We start from the raw sequence: 22,572 nt of genomic DNA, 5'->3' as shown, positions 1-22,572 counted from the left end.
GATCTGGTAGCCATGGGCCTGCCCTCCCATGTAGCACTGATCAAGGCAGTTGAGTGGTGGTGGACCCTTTGGATGGAGCTCAAGCACTCCTGTCTACCACACTCCCCACCAAGCTCTATTGCCTTTCTGACCCTAGAGCAGAGTGGCAGGCACCATTTATCTTCCTTCCTGGGCTGTAGTTTTTCTCAACAGTAGAGAGGAAAGGAGAGGAAAATATTTCTTGCATCCATGTCTCTTCCAAAAGTGAAGAAACAAAGATAGACCAAGAGGGGCACATATTTGAAGAAAAATAGAAGTGAGCATATTTCTTTGTAAAAGTGACAACATCCCATGCATATTATATGCAAGTGATTACTATTGCCTGCTGCAATTGTCCTGTTACCTTCTGCCTTTGAGTGCGATCTTCTCTTTACAGGAGAGAGAAAGGAGAAAGATATGCACTCGTTTATTCCAAAAATATCTACTGGTTGCCTACTAGGTGCCAGGTACTGCGCCAAGTGACAAAGGGCACAACCAAGTTCCAGAGACCCTCTTGCCACTCTAAAGTTCTTCATATGCCCTGTTCAAGTCCCTCCATGACTCTGGGTGATCCCAGAGGGCAGGGACCACGTCGTATTCAGCCCTGTAACCCCCACGATGACACCATCATGCCTGGCACATGGGAGGCATGTAGAGATATGGGTTAAAAATGAAGAAGAAGAAAACCACGTGTCACCAAGCTGCTAACCCGCTTTCCTGCTCTTGGCAGAGAGTATGCTGCTGGTCCCCAACCCTAAGCAGTACTGCTGGGTGAGCCAGGGCGTCACCATGGTGGACAACATGGACGATGGGGAGGAGCTGCAGGTCACAGACGTGAGTACTCAGCATGGCTGGTGAAAGACAGGGAAACTTTGGGGCCCTGCAGGCACTGCCACCAGTACTGGGTGGGTCGGGGATGGGGAGGGGGGACACTCAGAGCCACCAGGCAGCAGCCTGGATTCTCCCATGGAGATTTCTGGGGTTGCAGCTGGCATTTTCCCCAAGGCTGTCGTAGCAAGCAGTTTCTCTTTGCAGAGTTGAATTGGAAAGTGATAGGGACTTAACGGGGCCGACTACTCCATGTGACTTTTCCTCCTCCCCAGCCCAGCTAGATGTGACCCTCTAGCCTCACCAGTTCCCACGGCACCCTCTCTCTCCTTCTTTGTGACATGGAGCACCTGAGAATTCTGTTAGGAATATTGTGTACTCTCTCCTCCTTGACAGCCGAATTGATTCCTGATGCACCTTTGCCTTCCCCTTCTCCCGGTACCTAGCAAGGAGCCTAAACAGTAATAATGATGGGAAGAATAACACTACTTCCTGGTTATTATTATGTGTCAAGCACAGGACTAAACATTTACACATCATTCTGGTTTATCCTTATGACCACCTACCACCACCCATTTTGCAGAAGACTAAACTGAGGCCAGAGAGGTTAAAGAAATACAATGACTATCTCATGGAGCGTCTGGTCTGGACTCCTTGGAGGAAAACAGTCCTCTCTCTCTCTGGTCAGGGTGTGTCTGACCTCCAGAGTCCACAGTGTGCCGCGGCAGCCCATAGGTGCCACCCCACGGTGGCCTCCACTCTGTGGAACAGGGAGCCAGGAGTTTCTTGACTTTCTTCTCCCTGTGGCCTTGCAGGTAGGCTTTGACGTGCTGGGCTTCAGCCCTGAGGAGAAGATCGGCGTGTATAAGCTGACTGGGGGCATCATGCACTTTGGCAACATGAAGTTCAAGCAGGAGCCCAGAGAGGAGCAGGCTGAAGTGGACACCACGGAGGGTAGGTGTGGGGCGGGGGCCGTGCAGGGAGGAAGCAGCTGGCGGGGGTAGGGGCTCGGGGCTCTCTAGGGCTTCCTGCACATTTCAGAGACACGCTGTAAACCGAGAATGTTCCTTTGATATCCAGACATCAAGATCCTTGGGAAGGCACGACAGAGTCGGAGACATAATTTTGGCTTCTATATTGCTTTGCCCCTTCACCTTGAGCAAGCGTGGAAACCGTATCAGACCTCTGTTTTCTTTTTTTTCCCCTCATTCTTAAATTGTTTTAATTGAAGTATAGTTGATGTATAATATTATATAAGTGACAGGTGTACAATATAGTGCTTCACAATTTTTACAGGTTATACTCCATTTATAGTTATTATAAAATATTGGCTATACTCTCTGTGTTGTACAATATACCCTTGTAGCTTATTTTATACCTAATAGTTTGTACCCCTTACTCCCCTACCCCTATCTTTCCCCTCCCCCCCTTCCCTCTCCCCACTGGTAGCCACTAGTTTGTTCTCTATATCTGTGAGTCTGCTTCTTTTTGGTTATATTCACTAGTTCGTTGTATTTTTTAGATTCCACATATAAGTGATATCATACAGTACTTGTCTTTATCTGTCTTATTGTACCTAACATAATGATCTCCAAGTCCAGCCATGTTGCTGCAGATGCCAAAATTTTGTTCTTTTTATGGCTGCATAGTATTCCACGGTATATCTATGGTACAGCTTCAGACGTCTGTTTTCTTGTTGGCAACATGGGGGTCTCCTCCCCCTCCCCCCAACCCCTCCTCTAAACATGATAGACAGTGCTGGGGTTCTCTGGGGCAGGGCACCATCTTTCTTTCACTCACCTGCTTCTTCCATCCCTACTCAGTGGCCGACAAAGTCGCCCATCTCATGGGTCTCAATTCTGGGGAGCTCCAGAAGGGCATCACCAGGCCCCGGGTCAAAGTAGGCAACGAGTTTGTGCAGAAGGGCCAGAACATGGAACAGTGCCAGAACTCCATCAGGGCCCTGGGCAAGGCCATCTATGACAAGATGTTCAAGTGGCTGGTGGTCAGGATCAACAAGACCTTGGACACCAAGATGCAAAGGCAGTTCTTCATCGGGGTGCTGGACATTGCCGGCTTCGAGATCTTTGAGGTGTGTCTGGCCTCGCATTCCGTCTCTGCTTTGGGGTGGCCACCCTCCTTTGATAAGCGACTTTTCACCAAGGTTCTCTTGTTTCTCACCTTGGACCTGGGGCCGGCCCATCTCAGTCTGCTCCTGGCTCTCTGACTTCTGGCCTCCGGAAAGTTCCATCTTCATTTGTACGGTGCCAAGTCACAAAGAACGGGGAGAACATAACATAGAATGAGTGCCGTGTTGGCTGGATCCAGCCTGTACTGGCTCACCAGAACTGACTGGTGAATTTTCAAGAACTCTGTGACCAGTTGCCATCCTGTTGACACATGTCCGAGGTGTATTTACACCATGGAGATCAGCCAACACTACAAATCAGGCTTTTTTTTTTTTTTTTTGAGAGAGAGAGCTGATTTATCAGCACACTACTGGTGGCTCCCACCTCTTGCCCACACAAATGAGGCTCAGGTCTCATCATAAGATGAGTGCCGTGGGTCAGGAAGATTTTACTTTTGTAATTGGAGGCAGCATGATTAGGAGTTGGGAGACCTGGCTCTGGACTCGGGTTGGCCACCAACTAGCTGTGTGGCCTTCGGACAGTGACGATCCCTCTCTGAGCCTCAGTTGTCTCAACTCTAAAATGAGCAGGCTGGAAGAGATGACCTCTAAGGCCCATTTCAGCTCCACTGTCCTATTATTCTAAGATTTCTACTAGCCACAGATGGGTTAAAAAAAAACAGTTTAGCCCAATTTCTCTCAGGCTCTAAAAGGCTAATGTGGCTGCTGTCAACAATAGAATCATTTAATTCCATAGGTGGAAAGAGCCTTAGAGAGAGTTTCCAGACCACGCTGCCTGGACTCCTGGGCAGCCGTTGATGGCCAGCAGGGTGAGGCCAGGGAGAGAGGAGGACACCTGTGTCAACAGCAGGGCAGGTGCAATAGACAAATGGGGCTGGAATCCCAGCTCCTCCACTTCCAAGTGTGCCTCCGTGTCCCCGTCTTTTATGAGGACGCTGATCATTCTTGCCTTGGAAGGGTTTTGAGCAGATGCAGCTTAGCCAGGGTCTGACACGTGTACGTGCTCCATGCAGGTTGCTCTGTGATGACAATGGCACCTCTCCTTTGACCTGTTTCTCGTATGAGGCTTCAGCACGGGGTTTCATTCAGAGAAAGCAGTCTCTGGTTTAAAAAAAATAAAAAGGCTTATAAACCCCTCAAACAGCTTTCTCCTCCAGATGAGGATGAGAAAAACCAGAGAGAGAGAGAGAACTGTCTAAAGGCACACAGGAGGTCAGACCCATAAAGCATCTCAAATGATCCATCTCGAGAAATAAAATGGTTCTTCGCACGTTGATGTTCATGAACCATACGGGGCTAGAGTCTGAGTTTCGGGTGCTGGCAGCAGCATTGGGTGGCCCGGGCTCTGTGCCTTTGCAGGGGAGGGTAGCTGAGAAGGGCTTCTCGCAGGGCCGATGGGAGCGCTGACTGGGTGGTGGGTGCATCTGGGGAAATGCCAGACACTGGTGGGCCCTCAGCAAGCTTTAGCTCTGCTTGTGGACCAGCTCTCAATCCCGGGAGAGGCTGTGTCTGCGTCCAGGCTAATACACCTCTTTCTGTCTTCCTGCCGCAGTTCAACAGCTTCGAACAGCTGTGCATTAATTTCACCAACGAGAAGTTGCAGCAGTTTTTCAACCACCACATGTTCGTGTTGGAGCAGGAGGAGTATAAGAAGGAGGGCATCGAATGGGTCTTCATCGACTTTGGCCTTGACCTGCAGGCCTGCATCGACCTCCTGGAAAAGGTACCACACTTCTCAAAGGAGGGGCTTGGAGAGAGGTCGGGACCCTGGGGCACATCTCAGGAAGGGATTTCACTGGGGCCTGTGGTTTCGGGGGAGTCAGCAACATGGCTGATGACCTCAGTTTATCTGACCTGAAGCTTCCTCTCTGCAAAATGGGTACAACAGCCACTGCAATGGCCACTGTTAGTTCAGCTGTTTTATGCCTTCACTCATTGGATCATCACAAGCTACCAATGGTGGGGAGGAAGTTATTATAACCATTTCACAGATGGGAACATTGAGGCACAGAAAAAGGAAGTCACCTATCCAAGGTCATCCATCCTATGAGTGGCAGAGTTGGGTTTTAATAGCCCAACTAATAGCCCAACTAATAGCCTCCCCTGTAATCACACCATAGGGAATGTTTTAACAAATGGTCTCATTCAGGAATATATAGGATTAGCAAATGCAAATTATTACATATATAATGGATAAACAACAAGGTCCTACTGTATAACACAGAGAACTATCTTCAATATCTTGTGATAAACCATAATGGAAAAGAATATGAAAAAGAATGTATATATATATGTATAACTGAATCACTTTGCTGTACAGCAGAAATTAACACAAAATTGTAAATCAACTACACTTCAGTGAAATAAATCTTTTAAAAAAATTTAAAAGAAAAGAAAAAATAATATATACTGTTTGATTAAATGCAGAAAAGGGATAGAAAAAGGACATTAACAAGACAGATGACAAAATTTGAACAAAGTCCGAACAGACTTTGATTTCTTAATCTGATTTCTTAGTTTTCATCATTATGTACAGAGGTTATGGTAACATTTGGAGAAGTTGGATGAAGGATATACAGGAATGCTTTGCACCATTTTTGCAAGCCTGAAATTATTTCAAAGTAAAAAGTTAAAAAATAAAGAACATACCTTGTCTCCGAGGTTCACCCTCAGGCCCGTCATAGAGAAGCTATCATCCAGGCAGCCAGAGGTCTTCAATAGGGGCCAGCCTTACCTCCCTGGAAGTCTCCAAAACAGGCAGTGGACTGCCTGTCCCGCAACACCTACAAATACCTGCCTGTCCAGCTGTCACAGAGCCTGAAACGCCCTCATGCTTGAGCTTTGGGATCAAGCGTTGCCTTCTTCCAGGAGCCTGCCTTAGAAGAGAAGACAGGTGTCATTGATGATGTCACCATTTTTCTGAGAGGCAGGCCTGCCTGGCACCACTATTTGGGTGGGATTAGCATTTGGGGAGCTATGTAGCCCCCTCAGAGACGTCAGTCTTCCCTTCTCTTGGACCTAATGAATTCTAGCCTCTTTCAAGTCTAAAAGGTCGTGGCATTCGAAGGCCACGGAAGACTAGACCTTTCCCAGAGGTCACTGCCCAGAGTTCTGCATCCTGGCCGGCCTCGTGGGGTCTGGGCCACCCCTCCCACCAGCCCCAGGGCAGCACCAGAGTCACCCTGTCGGCCCCCTCTAATGCCATCCGCTCCTCTTCCCTTCTAGCCCATGGGCATCTTCTCCATCTTGGAGGAACAGTGTGTCTTCCCCAAGGCCACCGACGCCACGTTCAAGATCAGCCCTGTATGACAACCACCTGGGCAAGTGCAGCAACTTCCTCAAGCCCAAGGGCAGCAAGGGCAAGGGGCCCGAGGCCCACTTCGAGCTTGTCCACTATGCAGCCACCGTGAGTACCTGCTCGGCACCCCCTGTGGCCACCTGCCCGGTGCCTCCAGCTCCCACAAATGTAGGTCTGTCCTGCCACACCCTCCCTGAGGCTTCCTCCCTCCCACTAACCCAGCCACCATCAAACAGGGTGATCAGCTGATCGAAATGACCTCTGGCTTGTACTTCCTCCTCACTTCTCCCTCTGGGAGTTCCAAAGCAATCTAGCCAAGGATGCCCAGCAGTTCATGCCCTCAGACCCGCCAGGGCCATGCCATTGTCTACGGCCCTCCGTTTGATGGCTGAACTTCGATCTTGGTCAGAAATGGCGACGCTTGCAGGGAATTCCCTGGCGGTCCAGTGGTTAGGACGCCGTGCTTCTACGGCAGGGTGCACGGGTTCAGTCCCTGGTTGGGGGACCTAAGATCCCACATGCCACGCAGCAAGGCCAAAAAAAAAAAAAGACAAAACTTGCAAAAAGAAGGAAAAAAAGTCCTTGAGTCCATCAATTATTCCCCAGTTGATTGATTCATCCCTCTGACAGCACGTGGCCACCAAACTAACAAGGTGACATTTACGGAGTGGCTTTTTCACTCATGACAAACCTAGTCCTTGGGGAAGAGGGAAATTAAGTGCAGCCAGGACTCAGGTTTATTTGAACAATTGATGGGGGAAACAATCAGTGTTGCCATCAATGCCAATGCCTCCTGTTACCAAGGAGTTTGTTGAGCCTCTCTGGGTTTCGCTGCGGGGAAATGGCAGGCTTAGGACAGAGCTGTCAGGAAAGCTGCTGTTGGACTGGGCATCGGGGCCAAGCTTTTATGATCTCAACAACCATGATAATGCCAATTACTGGCCAAATGGACTGCGCCACTACCCAGAGCAAACGGGCTTGGGGCCAAATTGCAGTGTTCCACCCCACCCTCCACGATGAAATGAGAAGGGCTCGGTGTTTGTAGCAACGGGACATCCAAAGTCAAATGGGGCCTATGCACTTCCAAGAAGGCCCTAAGATGAGGCCCTGAGGTGATGAATGTCATACACCACATGGGAGAAGGAAAGCCCAAAGGTTTTGTCTTCTCATCTGCGTCCCTAGGTTCTCTGTGCTCAATGGAAGGATCTGAAAGGCACCTTCCTCTTTGCCTCTCCAGCCGGGGCTACATGGCAAAATGGGAACCAGAAATTAGTGGATGTCCAATTACTTGGACACAGGAAGCCCCCAGTTTGGATGGATGGAGCCCCCCTCCCAACAGGCAATGGCGGGGGGATGTGTGCTTCTCAGCAAGGAGAGAACAGATGCCCTTGTAGGGAGTTCTTCATGTTGCTTGGGATGCCACTGGTCAAGGTCAATCACTGAGCCAGGAATAAGATCAGCCAACCTGGGTAGAAGACCCAGGGGTCAGGGAGGCTCAGTGTGGCCAGCAAAGCAAGACATGTAAGAGAAGGTCACACCTGGCAAAGAGTAGCTGGGGAGTCCTGGTGTGTGGGTAAAGCTCAGAGACAGGGTGCCCTAGACAGGCAAACTGCAAATGCCCAAGAGATGGGGGTTCATGGACATCCCAGGACTCCAGGCAAGTCATCAGGACAGGAACTGAAGTCCCAGGAGATGGGGCTGAAGGTTGGGGAACCCAGAGTGGACAGAGATGTAGGTCGAGGTTCTGGCTGTGGGACCTGAAAGGTGGAATCTGGGCCTGAAATGTAACCACTGGCATTTGCCCCCCTCCAGGTGGGTTACAACAACACGGGCTGGCTGGAGAAGAACAAAGACCCCCTGAATGAAACAGTGGTGGGCTTGTTCCAGAAATCAAGCCTGGGGCTCCTAGCCCTTCTCTTCAAAGAAGAGGAGGCTCCAAGTATGGCTGACCCCTCGTGTGCCCAGTCTCTCTGTGCTGATACCCTTTAGCGGCCAGAAGGAGAAAAAAAAGAAAACAAAAACTCTCATATTTGACTCTTGTTGAATGAATGAATGAATGAACAAACGAATGAATGAATGAATGACAAGTTGCTTGAGATCAGCTATGGATGCTACTGCAATAAAGAGGTACAGATGCATCCTGGGAGCTTCTTCCATCAACCGAATTGATCACTGGGCCCATATCACGTCTAGGTGGAGCGATATTGCTTTGGAAAAGTTGATGCCCCAAAGCTCTGTGCTTATTTTCTGCTCCCTGCTCTCCTGTCTGAGCCAAATGTCAAGCTCAGCTCTGCCTCCTAGCCAGTCGAGGTCATGTGACCCATAGGGGAACACCCAACAGGGCCGCCACTTAGAGAGACAAGAACTGCGAATCTCCTTGGGCTCAGAGATGTGTGCGCCACCAGCATGCAGTTCCTCCAGACAGCACGGGCTCTTCCTCCTCCCCAGGCAATGGCAGCAGTGCGTTGCCTTGGGCCAGCCCTAAATCACAAAGGGCTACAGACCCACCAGGAAGCACGGCACTCCTTGTGACTGTTATGCCACAGTCAGCCCGTTCACCCTCTCCCTGGTAAATCTCGTTTTTCCTGGTGTGGGGGGTCCCACCTCACCTAGTCCCCAGACAAGTCATTTCAAAACCAGAGAACGCACGTCCTTGACACAGAGCACTGAATGGGGCTGCCTGCCCCTGTGCTGGGTACTGATGTGAAACATGTTTATCTCTCTTCCTCAGCTGGAAGCAAGAAGCAGAAACGAGGGTCCTCCTTCATGACCGTCTCCAACTTCTACAGGGTAAGTAGGGGCTGCCCCAGAGGCTACCTTGTGACCACTGCCCCCACCCATCCCTTCCAATGGTGTAGTGGTCTGGCTGCCACCTCATGGCCCAGGACAGGATGATTTCATTTCTATGCCTATGGTTGCCTCTTTCATTTCAGGGGTCCGTTTCCTTCTGAAGAGGGGGCAGAACCACGGGACCATAGGGCAGAAAAAACCCTTAAAGATGGTCCAGTCTAACTGCGTTGTTTCAGATTGAAACCCAGAGAATGATGGGACTTGCCCAACATAACAAGTGGAAATATCAGTGCCTAAGATCTTGTGCTGGCAGGTCTTCTGGGCTGGGCACAACTTCCACAAAGTTTGGGCACTGTTGGAAACATATTCCAAGGGCAGAAATGTAGCCAATGGTGAGATGTTGCACAAAGAATGATTTCAATACTTCCCAAGGATCCGGCTGTCCTGAGGCAGAGTGGGCCACCTCATTGGACGTATCCAAGTGGAAGAGGAGGGATCATCCAGTAGGGAAGTTAAAAATGGCGAGGGATTTGTCCACACAGGCACTACGGTTCCTTCTAGTAGCAAGATTCTATGATGAGCCAGCACTGAACTCAGAGGGTCCCTCTTTCTGTAAAACATGTCACTTTGGTCAAGTTACTGGACCTTTGAGAGCATCACTATCTGACAGAACTTTCTGCGATGATGGAAATGTTCTCTTCTGTCCAATATGGCAGCCACTGTCCAATATGCTGTCCAGTACGATAGCCACTAGCCACACGTGGTTAGTGAGTACCTGAAAAGTGGCTGGTGTGACCAAAGCACTGAATTGTAATTGTAATTAAATTAATTAAACTCTAAACAAATACCTCTCCTGAGCATGGGTGTCCTGCAACACCAATGCCGAGCTTCACTCTTTCTTTCCCTCTACCCCCAGGAGCAGTTGAACAAGCTGATGGCCACCCTCCACAGCACCTCCCCCCATTTTGTCCGCTGTATTGTCCCCAATGAGTTCAAGCAACCAGGTACATCATGGGGACATGTCTCCCAGCTGGAAGCCCTCAGGACGTGTGAAGTTGGGGTTCACTCCAAATTAAGTCCACTTTTAATCACCAGGAATGATTGGGGTAAAACGGGGCACTGAAAGAACCTCCAACAATGGATCATCCAAACAGCACGTTCTAGCTACTTTGTAAAGCAGAGTGGTGCCCACCTAGGCAGAAGTCACACTCAGGAGAGCCTTTGGGCCTTGGCTGAATTGTGGGGGACCTGGGACACCCTGGGCAGTGACTGGAGGAGATTAGGGTTGAAGACCTGGATATTCAGTTCAGCCTCCTTGAGTGGCAAGGAGTGGCCTAGGGTACCCTAGGGTAGTGACTCCCCATCCTGTGCCCTCCCTCTTGGCAGGTGTGGTGGACGCCCACCTGATCATGCACCAGCTGGCTTGCAATGGAGTCCTGGAAGGCATCCGTATTTGCAGGAAGGGCTTCCCAAACAGGCTGCAGTACCCAGAGTTCAAACAGAGGTGAGTGGTGTCTTCCTGATACCTTGAGTACAGTTCTCGGTCTCCAGGGGTTGACTCTTGATAAATGTAGTCTCATTGGAGCAGACACTATGGGTACAGTGATGGACACTATCTCACTGTCTACTTCAGTACACAATGGCCCAACTTTCAATAGCCAGCACCTGCATTTCTTTGCCCGAGGGCTCTCTCTGGCTGCTAGAGCCTGCTTTGCTACTTGGCAGGCTGAAAGTATCAGGAATTAATGCCTCCCCAGGAGCAGCCCTCGACCAATGACTAAGGACAGTTGACATATAAATGCTTCAGCTCCCTCACCCTGATGATGGGCTAACTCTGAGGCATGTTCTATACAGGCTCTCAGACAGCTGTGTGTTGGTAAATGTTTAACAATGGGCCCTCCAAGTTAAAATTTTTTTTAAAAAAAGAAGCCCTGATTTGTAGTATCTACCGATTTCCATGGTATAAATACTCCCACCACGGCTGACTTCAAGCTACCAATGTGACATCACTGAATGCAGGGTTGGGGAGAGATGCACAAAGGCGCTTGTGAGCCAGGGGGAGCTGTTCCCAGCACACAAGGGTCCCCCAGCAGCCTGAAGCCCCAGTTGCCTGTTGTGGTAACTGGCTTGATAACATGCCTTTTGCTGGCTTCCCTGACCCACTCCCCAACTCTGCCACCTCTCAGATAAACTACTTGCACTTGAATCCTGGTCTCAAGGTCTGATTCTGGGGGAACCCAAACTGAGACCTCCACGTGAGAGGTTAATTTACTTCGACCCCTTCCCTAATCGCTAGAACATAGGACCGCAGATTGATGGAGCAAGAAGGGTCACTAGAGGTCATCTTGTCCAAGCCCTCTGAAGTCCCTAGCTGGGGAAGGACTAAGGGACCTACTGGCAGGTCAGGAAAAGAAGCGGTTCTCCCATGTCTGGAGGAAAAGATCAGGAAGGAAAGATTTTCATGTCTTCATTTCTAAGGCCACCTCCCCGCTGAACTTCCGACCCACACCGACATCTACTCCCCAGCGTCTCCTGTCAGTCCCCTGCCTGCCGTGGGCCTCTGCGGAACAAGTCCAATCCCTGATTTGAAGGCCATCTCACAGGTCGATGATAACTGTGAGGGCAGACTTCCTGGGCTGCCAACTTGGGGATGATGGGGACTGCCATCGTCTCTCCCGACAGGTACCAAGTGCTGAACCCCAGCGCGATTCCCCAGGGGTTCGTGGACAACAAGAAGGCCTCAGAGCTGCTGCTCGGGGCCATCGACTTGGATGTGAATGAATACAAAATCGGACACACCAAGGTAGGGTCTTCCCACTCAGCCCTGTCCCAGGAAGGTGGGTGTCAGGGTTTGAATTCCAGCTCAGCCGTAGACCAGGCGGTCAAGCCCCTCAGCTGCTGAGAGCCTCTGTGTCCTCTTCCGAAAAATCAGGGCTGGTAAAGCCAATCTCACAGGATTGGGAGTAGCGTGCGTGAGAACCCAGCTCAGACAGAGAGGTACTCAATAAACAGGAGAATATTAGGACTGCATGGGCCACAGATTTCTAAGAATAAAAGCAGCCGATCGGAATCAAGGTCCTGGACTGGACCGGGACACCACGGTACGTGTGTGGGCGAGGTCTGGGGGTGAAGCACCCTAATCCCAGACCACCCACACTGCGAGCCCCAGCCCTGAGCTGGCAGGCGAGTCAGGGTTGACTCAGACAGAGCGGCCGCCTGGTCCTGACTCATGGGGCCCATGTCTGTCCCACTTCCTGGCCCCGCAGAGTCCTGTCAGGATTGTAAGGGCCAGGCTGATGGTAGGAGGTGTCCATCAACACCTGCCCAACCAGACTGCACCCCAACGTGACAGTCAGGGTGAGGCAGGAGGGGCCCTGGCTTTGCCTCAGGCTCGGAGCCTGCTGCTGTGCAGCCTGGAGTGGGTCACCTGCCCATCCTGGTCTTGCAGAGGGCACAGGCAGGCCCAGCTTCTCCGCGGGCCTGGTGTGGCACGATGCCCAGGGAAGCTCCCAGCTGCCTGTACATCCAACACGTACAGAGTGCCTCCTCCGTGCCAGGCACAGTTCTAGGCTTAGGGATACGCAGGTGGACAGAACAGAAAGAGTCCCTAGCTCCCTACAGCTTGCTTTGTAGCCATTGGTGTTAGCAGGATTGTAATACTGCCTTCAAACCTGCCAGAACCATTAGCTTTGGCCTCCTGCACCGCTGAGACATGCTGTGTGGAGATAAATTGACTTACGGGAACTCTCAGGCTTTGTCACAGAATCACTGAATACCTGAGCCGGAGAGAACCTCGGAGACCAGCTCCTTCCCCCACCCCACCTTTGATGGATGGGAAACTTAAGAAAGCCTGGAGAAGACATAGAGGTGACGTGCCCAATTTCACAGAACTAGGCAGGACAGAGCAGGCCTCAGGCCCCTCGTCATGGGATCAGGGAAGTCACATGACTTGTATCTGACACAGCTACCCCTGGGCAGACAGACTGATCTTGCTGTTGTTCAAGGGTTGCATGGGGCACCTCAGGTCCAGGTAAAGGCCCAGGGCTGCTGGGGACTACTTTGCTCCCCGGTGCCAGGCAGGCTCTGGCGGCAGGGGCAGAACAAAGAAGAGAATGACTCCGCCTGTACACTGTGTCCCCATCCCTGGCTTTGGCTCATGTGGGCCCTTCCCCACCGGCCACATGCTTGCCTCACTGCTCCTCAAAGACCAAACCTCAACCACAATTAATCTGGAAATACCAAGCCCAATGTCTCTACCCCATGATTGGTGGGGAGAGGGCAGAGGGAAGAAGCATCCTTTTCCGTCCTTTCCTGTCAGTATCCAAGCATCCTCATCTTTAAATTCATCTGGGGGTCTAATCCCCACCCCCACATGTAGAATCAGAGATTCCCAGAGCTGAAAAGACTTGGGGTCCTGCACTCTCACTGGACAGGGGAAGAGACCAAGTTCCCCCAAGGAGAGTGACTTAACCAAGGTGCCCTAGCACATCCAAAGCAGGCTGAGGCCAGGTGTGGGTCTCCTGAGTCCTTCTATACTTCCAGAAGTTTCTATCATGTCCTATTAGAAGCCTATAAAAATATGGTGCATTATAAAACACACTGATAAAGCGATCACCCATGAGCCCACTTAAAAACCCAGAACTTCATCTTTACATCTCTTTCCTCTCCTTCCTCCCCACCCCCAGGAGTAACCTTTGTCCTGAATGTTAACTGTACCCTTGCCTTTTCAAAAACAGTTTTATCACATATGCACATAGCCCAAGGTTTGCCTGGTTTTGAGCTTCATGAAAGTATCATACTTGATATACTCTTATCTGACATGCTTTTGTCACTTAATCATGTTTCTAAGATTCATCCTTGTTGGCTGGTATGTGACATTCGTTCATGGTCACAGCCGTATCATAGGACTTCTGATGGCCATGCCACAACTGTCCTGTCTCCTGTCCTTGGAAATTGGATTGCTCCTTCTTTTTTCAGTTACCAACAATGCTGCTATCAACATCCTCACACATGGCCCTATGCAAGAATCTCTCTAGAACAAAGTTTTCAACCTTGGCTGTACGTTAGAATCATCTAGACTGAGGGTGGGGGCAGAGAGGTTGGAACACTGATGCCTGAGCTCCCCACCCCAGAAACTGTTTGAAGTCACCTGTGCCCAGGCAACGGCATCTTTCCAAAGCCCTCCAGGTGAGGATGATGTGCAGCCAGGGTTGAGATACACACTGAGGGAGTGACAACCAATTTCCAAAACTGTACTTACTCACCACCCACCCCCTCGTTGATTCACATACTTGCCAACACTTGTTTTATCAGAAGTCTTCAGTGTTGCAGGTTGTGGGGAGGGGGAGTGGTATCTTGTGACCTTAATTCGCATTGCCCTGAGGTTGAGTGTTTCTGGCCCTTTCTAACATGCATTGCAAAGCTGTTCTTGTTTTCCTGAGGACGAGTCCCACTCATAGAACAGAGCCGGATGCCTGAAATTGTGCACCACTGGGAAAACTCTGTCCCCTTTCTAGAAAGTCAACTCCCCCTGCTGACCACTACCCCCTCTTCCCACTCCCGTATCCCACGGGACCATGACTGTCCCAAGGCTGCTTTGCATAGTGGTAAAAAGGAAGGCCCGTTGGCACCCTGCTGCCAGGCAGTCACCATAGGTAGCAGTGAAGATCCAAACGATCTACCACATTTTACTCAGAGCTTCACAGTTTGCAGAAGTACTTTCCCCCTGTTATCTCATTTAATTTTTATAGCAACCCTCTAAGGGAGGGATCAACAGCCCCATTTCACAGATGAGGCACTGAGGCCCTGAGATGTGAGGAGGCTTGTCCAAGGTGACCCAGCTAGTAATTGCAAGGCCAGGACTAGAGCCCATAGGAGTGTCCAAGAGCAAGAGGAAATAGATGCCGAGGCTGGCATGCCCTGCCGTGCAGATGTCCAGGCCAGGGCCAGCTGTTTCCCAGGGTCTCTGAACTCTGAAGGACTCGTCGGAACTTCTTGTTCTTTGATTTTGAACTCCCCGCTAAGCAGCTGCTTTGGTGACAGAGGGGCTATTCTCAGATCCATGTGTCTTTCCCCCAGGTCTTCTTCCGAGCAGGCGTCCTGGCCAAGCTCGAGGACATGCGGGACGAGCGTCTGGCCAAGATCATGACGATGCTTCAGTGTCGGCTCCGGGGTTTCCTCATGAGGGTCGAGTTCAAGAAGATGCTGGAACGAAGGTAGCACCGGTGGGGCAGGCCCACTGAAGCCACACCATCCACATGGAACGACCAGGGACCCCTCCACACACACGGTGCTCAGCTCCACCAGTGACACTGGGCAGTGAGATAGGGAGGGTGCCAATGTCTCTGCTGTCCTTAAGAACCCTCTTTGGGGCCTGTGTTGGTTTCCTGGGGCTGCCATTAACAAAGTACCACAAACCAGGTGCCTTAAAACAACAGAAATTTATTTTCCCATGATTCTGGAGGCCAGGAGTCTGAAATTAAGGTGTTGGCAGGCAAGCTCCCTCCAAAGCCTCGAGGGGAGAAGCCTTTCTTGCCTCTTGCAGTCCTGGTAGCCCCAGGCACTCCTTGGCTTGTGGCTGCATCTCTCCAGTCTCTGCCTCTGTCCTCACAAGGTCTTCTACTGTGTCTGTTTTCACATGGTCTTCCTTCTTTTTATAAGGACACCAGTCATCTTGGGTTAGGGGCCCCCCACTACTCCAATATGACCTCATCTTACTAAGTTAATTCCATCTGCAAAGACTCTTATTTCCAAATAAGATCACATTCACAGGTTCTGGGGGTTAGGACTTCAGAGTATCTTTTGGGAGGGGACACAATTCAACTCCTAACAGGGACCACCTAATATAAACCCTTCTCTTTACAGTCTACAAGTCACTTTCACAGCCTTCCCCTTACTTGATCCATACGATGATGCTGTGAGAGGGATGTGGTAGGATCAGCACCCCCATTTTACAGATGTGGAAACTGAGATCAGAGGGGTTAAGGTACTGGGCCAGGTTCATGCAGAAAGAGTCAGGATTAGAAGCCAGAAATCCTCGTCCCAAATCGCTGCCCTCAGAATTGTGTTTTTCAGCCATCTCCCTAAAATGGTAATTAGAAAATAGTTCCGGCTGCCCTGGCTGCCATGTGGTTGAGTCTGGCTCTTGTGGTCATAGTATTAGTAATAATAACAGTAATGAATAAATAATAACAGTAATGAAGTCCTGATATCCACCAGCAGGCCCCCTGTGACCCCGGCCAAAAGCAGGGACACCAGTTAGGGGCTGAGTGGTGGGACTCAGTGCACAGAAGATCCTCAGTAAATGACAGTTGAAGGAAGCTGTCAGGGACAAGGAGGGCTGATTCCAGAGACCGCAGACGGATGGGATTTGGAGACTAACGGATGATTTCTGGTGAGGGAGCAGAGGAGGGGAAATGAGCTCAGCCCTGAGCTGTCCGGGAGGAGCTGGTTCCATCGGGGAGGCCAGTCCCCCGTCCTGCCCCCCCACCCCCGCCACACACTCCTTCATTTTAACCCATGCAACGCTGCATTCTTCCCTTTTTTTTTTTTTTTTGGCAGAATTGGCCTGAAGGTCATCCAGCGGAACACACGCAAGTTCCTGGAGCTGCGTTTCTGGGGCTGGTGGAAGCTCTACAACAAGGTGAGGACTGAGGGGCCGCAGTCCTGGGCGGAGGGGCCTCCTGGGGATGCTGCAGGGACAGTCTGAAAATGAGGGCACCTTGGAGGAAGAGTGTAGCTTCCTTCCAGGTGGGGGCTGAGTCCTCCCTGAGAAAAACGATAGTGTGTCTTCCCACCTTTCAACTCATCCCTCAAAATAAAACGCACTTAGGATGCAGAGAGCCCCCTCCCCACAAAAGTGGGCTTGGTGCGCAGTGCCTCACCCCTGGGCATGTGGAAGCATCTCAACTCCTTCAGTGAAGTCCTGGACTTTAGGAAATCATGGGATCCGACCTCTCCTTTCCCAGGCTGTTCTGAGGCAGCAGTGGGGGTGAGTGAGTCAGCCAGGAGGTGAGGCTGCAGCCGCCCAGGCAACTAGGCCACCCTCAACAAATGCAGGAGGCCACGAACCACCCTACTGCATGAGGCTCCAGTCGCGCTGGGGCATGGCGTCCCACCTGGGGTCCTTGTTACAAGGAAGCACGCCACTGGACCCGGGGGCAGGGCTGCCGCATTCAGGGGGCCGGAGGGCAGTGCTGTCTTGAGGGGCGGGGTGTTCAGGGCAGCTACGTGGAGGGTTGGCACAGGCTCCAGGTCATCCTTGGGGGCCCTGAGCCCCCGACAGCTCAAGCAGAAGCTTCTCTCCCCTCCCCATAGGGAAGACCTTTCTAACAATCCATGCTGCCCACAAATTGAAAGGGAGGGATAGTAAGTTCTGCATCCCCAGCTGTACCCACGCACAGGAGGGCCTGAGACGGCAGAGGGATCTAAACAAAAATTTCTCAAATTTAGTCAGTATGGCACTTCCCCCACCTGTTCTATGACTGACCTTCTTTCTTTACATCAACTCACTTTTTTATTTCAAAATTTTTATTTTAAAAGGAAACTTCGCATCCTTACCTGTCTCATCCTAAGCAAACGTTATGCATAAAACTGTGGATTTCACGAGTTCTTTTCATTTTTAAAAATTATTATTTTTCAAAATCATGTATTAAACTATTACTTTTCAAAATTATTTTTAAAGTAACTATGTAACAATGAAAATCAAAAGTTTTCCGTGCAAAGGGTGAATCCATCTCACCTGCCCCCTCAGTGTATGTATTACCCTTTGGGAAGCCCCAGACCAACGGCCTTTAAGATTCCTTCCAAGCCAGACATAAGTGACCACAGATGACAAGGAGACAGAGCCTAGAAACTTCTCTGCTCTTTACCAGAAAGTAAAACTTCACCAATTAAACATAGCGGAGCAAGATCCTGTTCCAATGAGTAAAAACATAAAATTAAGTTAAAATCCTTTACTCTTAGCATGTTAAGTGAGCTCTAATCTTATTTAACTAAATCAGATAGGCTGAATCAATGGAAAAAAACACCACCTTGGGGGAGGCTTTCACTGGATAAAAAGTGTAACACAGTTGCAAGTGATGCTTACTATCACCTTTTTATGCAAATTTTGCACTGCAGTATCCCAGATCCCCACAGACCAGGCTGGCGATGACAGGTTTATCTGTCATCCTCAAAGAGAGGTGATTCCTTCTCCCAAATCCATGGTGTTTGCGCTCGCGAATAATGTATCCATTGATCAGGAAATATCCCGAGGGCCTGTCCTGCCTGCTCTGCTTGGTGCTGTAGAGACACCGAGGGCAGGAGGGAGATGGGGAGGGGCAGAGGGCAGGGCTCGTGGTCTAGCAGGGCAGAGGACCCAATGGACCCAGGCACTCTTGCAGGATGAGAAGTGCCAAATGCACAGAGAGGTCCAGACAGGTGCTGTGGGTGCAGAAGAGGAGCGACTATTCCTGGTTGAAGGCAAAGCAGCCCACCACCTAGCCCCCTGGCAAAGCCCATCCCCCTAACACTCTGCAGTGTTGTTCACCACCCAGGTCAAGCCACTCCTGAATGTGGCGCGCCAAGAGGAGGAGATGAAGGCCAAGGAGGAGGAGCTGAGGAACGCCATGGCCAAGACGCAGGAGCTGCTAAGCAAGTTCAAGGATCTGGAGGAGAAGATGGCCACGCTCAGCCAGGAGAAGAATGACCTCACCATCCAGCTGCAGGCAGCATGTGGGGCCCTGGGGGCAGCGGCAGCAGCTGGGGGCCTTGGCAAGAGTCAGACCCAGAGAAGGAGGGAGAGTGGCCTTCCAAGAAGCTGTGTCCTTCCAGACGTTGGGGAATTCCCAGCCTTCTCTTTCTTTCATTGCCATGTCACCCTGGACCCAACTACCAAAAAGACTCTGTCAAATTCCTGATTGCCCACAGCAGCAGGCTGGGCACACACACATACAGTACATGCTGGGCCTGGGGGATTGTCCAGACATGGGGGCCACGAGACGGTGGGAGGAGCACCTCTGGGGTGAGCCTGGCTCCCTGGGGACCTAGGGAACTTGCCCTCTTTTCTCCGCCTCCTTTTCCTCGCCCATCAAGTGCAAACACAGAGGGGAGAACATATGACCTAGTTTCTGCGGGGAGCCTGACTCCCGGTACGATGAGCGGCTTCACTGCTGTGACCCTTCTGGTTTACAAGGGTCCTTCCTTCTCTGGTTTGAGCTTCACAACCACCTCATAAGATGCCCGATTTTCATGTGTATCTTCAGGGTAGGAAACTCCACTTGACCGACCTTTAGAGACTTGATCAAGGTCCCAAGCCGGTCAGTAGAAGACCCACGACCGGGAGGGGTCCAGTCCCATCTTGGTCATTCCTGCTCTGTCACAGCCGTGTCTCCTCAGCCGAGAGCGTCAGCACTTGCATTAGCTATCCATTTTCCCCACGCTGTCTCTGACATCTTTTCTCCCATCCTTTCCACACCCCTGAGAAGTTGCTCAGGCTAGGACCCTCATTTTATGTTTGGGGAGGCCAAGGCCGAGCGTGAATACAAGGATAAAAGAATCTTCCATTTACAGAAGCGCCTCCGTGCGCTCCATCCCTTTATGCCTCACGATGATCATTTCCCTTATTTTGCAGAGAACTGAATTTCAGTAAATTTATGCCACGAACCAAAAGTCACCTCGCTGGTCTGGTCTTCTGACTCCATGGCCAGTTGTTGTCTTACACCACTGACCCCATCTCAGGGAGACCCCAGTGGACACCCCGGTTGTCCCTCCTCTGCCACTTACTGCCTGTGTGACTTTGGACAACTCCACCCCCTCTGCATATCGGTTCCCTCATCTCTGAACCCTAGCTTACAGATAACACCTGTCTGGCTTGCTTCTCAGTGTTGTTATAAGGAGAAACCAGGGACAGGAAAGGGTTTGTCAACACGAAAGTGCTAAATCAATGCTGGGAGCTATTTGGGTGGACATGCCCCTCCACGTTGGCGGATGCAAGCATAGGCCCACATGGGATCAGTGGATGAGATGGCAGAGCCTGAACGGACAGAGGCGTCCTGCCTGAGTGGCCCGGACTTCTCCTAGACCACTCCGCTAACACCTTAAGTGCATCTCATCACCTGGGATCTCGTTAAAAAGCAGATTCAGATGAACAGGTCACAGGTGGGGCCTGAGAGTTTGCATTCTAACCGGCTCGCAGGTGATGCTGCTGCTGCTGGTCTGGGGACCACACTCCTGGACGAGGCTTTGTCACCAAGAAGCTCAGAGATAGCCAGCCCCTGTCCAGCCCCCAGGACACGTTTGTTGGGGGCCCATCAGCCCGAGGCCTATCCGTCAGCACGTTCCCCTGCAGGTGCCCGGACCCTGCCTTTGACCAATACTCTCCTTCCTCCACCAGGAGCAAGAGAACCTGATGGGTGCGGGGGAGCGCCTGACCCAGATGATGAAGAGCAAGTTGGAGCTGGAGAGCCGGATCTCCGGCATGCGGGAGAGGCTGGAGGAGGAGGAGGGCACATCGGCCTCACTGAGCGCCACCAAGCGCAAGCTGGAGGGGGAGCTCAGTGACCTCAAGCGGGACCTGGAGGGCCTGGAGACCACGCTGGCCAAGACGGAGAAGGAGAAGCAGGTGGGGAGGCCCCTGGGCCAGACCCTGCTCCTCCCAGGGCCAGGGAAGCCCCAGCCCGCTGCCCTGCAGGGGCCACACCCACAGCCCATACAGCCGTGCTGCCCGGGACCCGAGCCACCAGCCACATGCAGCTATTTTAACTTACTTCAGTACAATTTCAAATGTCGTTCCTCAGTCAACCTGGCCGCATATGGAGGGCTCAGTAGCCGCTCGCAGCAAGTGCTACAATGTCGGATAGAGCAGACAGAGCACACGTCCATTGTCTGGACAGAGCAGCTGACTCAGGGGGCTGAGAGCTGTTCCCCTCGTGGGGACGCCCAGGCCTGGCTGGTCCTCCTCGTGCCTGGGATGCCTGGGCGTCTGCCTGGCCTTCTGCCCACTCAGCCTCCGCATCCCTGGGGCGCCTCCCAGAACACCCTTCTGCAGCACCATGTCCACCCCTCCCCCTTCCCAGAGGAAGCAACCGTATTGTAAGGTGGGGTCACCTTTAGCTGTTGGATTTCTGCCCAAACAAACAGCTGCTGCCCCTCCAAGTGGCTCCCTGGCTCCTGGTACCGTCTGGCTGGCCCTTGGTCCCAGGCCCCCTTCCTATCTCGCAGTGGGTGGGGTCCCCGAGCAGGGGGAGGTGGACGCTGCCTAAACCGGGGCGTCTGCAGCTTTGATGTGCACTCGAACCACGGGGACCTCAACAAGACGCAGGCCCTGGGCCAGCAGGTCCTGAGGGGCCCAGGGGCTATGTTTCCAACACAGTCCCCGGCGAAGCCCCGGCTGCCGTCCAAGGACCAGGCTCTGAGTAGCCAAGGCCTGACGGTGTTCTCTCTGCCCCCTCACCCCCAAGATTCTGACTTGCTTGGCTGGGCTGTGCCCTGGGCATTGGTATCTCGTAGGCTCCCAGGTGACTCCGGGCAGCAGCCAAGCTGAGAGCCCTCTCTCGGGGCAAATGCTCCCCTCCCTTCTCCCCCTGAGGGTGTTCCCAGCCTTAAAGTCCAGCCTCTCCCCACCCTCCCCAACTCCAGGCCCTGGATCACAAGGTCCGCACCCTGACTGGGGACCTCTCGCTTCGAGAAGACTCTATCGCCAAGCTCCAGAAGGAGAAGAGGGCCCTGGAGGAGCTGCACCAGGTAGGCACCGGCCACTTCTCCTCTTGGTGGAGCAAATGGAGCTCGGAGACGGGAGACCCTCATTCGAATCCCGGCTTTGCCGCCCCTCAGCGGGGGCCCTTGGGGAAGTCACAGAGTCTCCCTAAATCACAATGCCCTCATCAGTGAAGTGGACACAGTCACTTGCTACCTTCCTTCCAGGTTTGTTGTTAAGTGGGGTGAACATAGCATTTATCACCCAAACTAGGACAGGTTTCAGAGTGAAAGGGGACAGCAGGCATGCGTCAGAATGGTCCAGGCACACTGGGAGGGATGCTCCCAGAGTCGTAAGGATGAAGTGGGCATATGGAAGTGCCCTGTGAGCTCTAAAGCACCAGGGAGCCCTGATTCATTGCGGCAACGACAGGCATGAGCTCCTGAGGTCACGGGGAGCCCACCCGACTGTTCCGGTTGCTCCTGAGTGTGGAGCCAACTCTGACCACCCACCAGTGCTGACCGTGGCGTGGAGCACCTCCTAGCCTAGACACAGGTGCCAGGAGCAAACTGAAGCCCGGAACCAGACAGTGGACCCTCAGCCCTGTGTTTGCTGACATCATGAATCTACAGTATGTCCCCCGAGCACATTTCTCTGTCGTCTCTGGAAACACCTCCCCTTAGACTGTGACTCTCCATCATATCAAACCCAGAGCCCCCTGTTATAGCAAATACGCTCAGTTCTCATTATTCGAGGTAGCGATGTTCTACAGAGTCACTGAATTAGCAAATACTGAACCTCTGCTCTCGGGGA

General features: G+C 51.8%; 1 protein-coding gene across 1 annotated transcript in view; it reads left to right on the top strand.

Moving 5' to 3' along the window:
- Positions 1-22,572, top strand: part of LOC133103734 (myosin-16-like) — a 52,837-nt gene that overhangs the window by 9,558 nt on the left and 20,707 nt on the right. Inside the window, 16 exon segments of the mRNA XM_061209248.1 lie at positions 749-856; positions 1,666-1,800; positions 2,670-2,938; positions 4,548-4,718; positions 6,221-6,289; positions 6,291-6,401; positions 8,106-8,232; positions 9,025-9,083; positions 10,000-10,087; positions 10,470-10,587; positions 11,766-11,886; positions 15,162-15,298; positions 16,644-16,725; positions 18,620-18,793; positions 20,458-20,685; positions 21,702-21,806. Of these exon segments, the coding sequence (XP_061065231.1) occupies positions 749-856; positions 1,666-1,800; positions 2,670-2,938; positions 4,548-4,718; positions 6,221-6,289; positions 6,291-6,401; positions 8,106-8,232; positions 9,025-9,083; positions 10,000-10,087; positions 10,470-10,587; positions 11,766-11,886; positions 15,162-15,298; positions 16,644-16,725; positions 18,620-18,793; positions 20,458-20,685; positions 21,702-21,806 (2,102 nt within the window).

The sequence above is a fragment of the Eubalaena glacialis genome, chromosome 13 (genome assembly GCF_028564815.1).
Source record: "Eubalaena glacialis isolate mEubGla1 chromosome 13, mEubGla1.1.hap2.+ XY, whole genome shotgun sequence".
Classification (NCBI taxonomy): domain Eukaryota; kingdom Metazoa; phylum Chordata; class Mammalia; order Artiodactyla; family Balaenidae; genus Eubalaena; species Eubalaena glacialis.
This window is presented reverse-complemented; position numbering and strand designations above follow the sequence as displayed.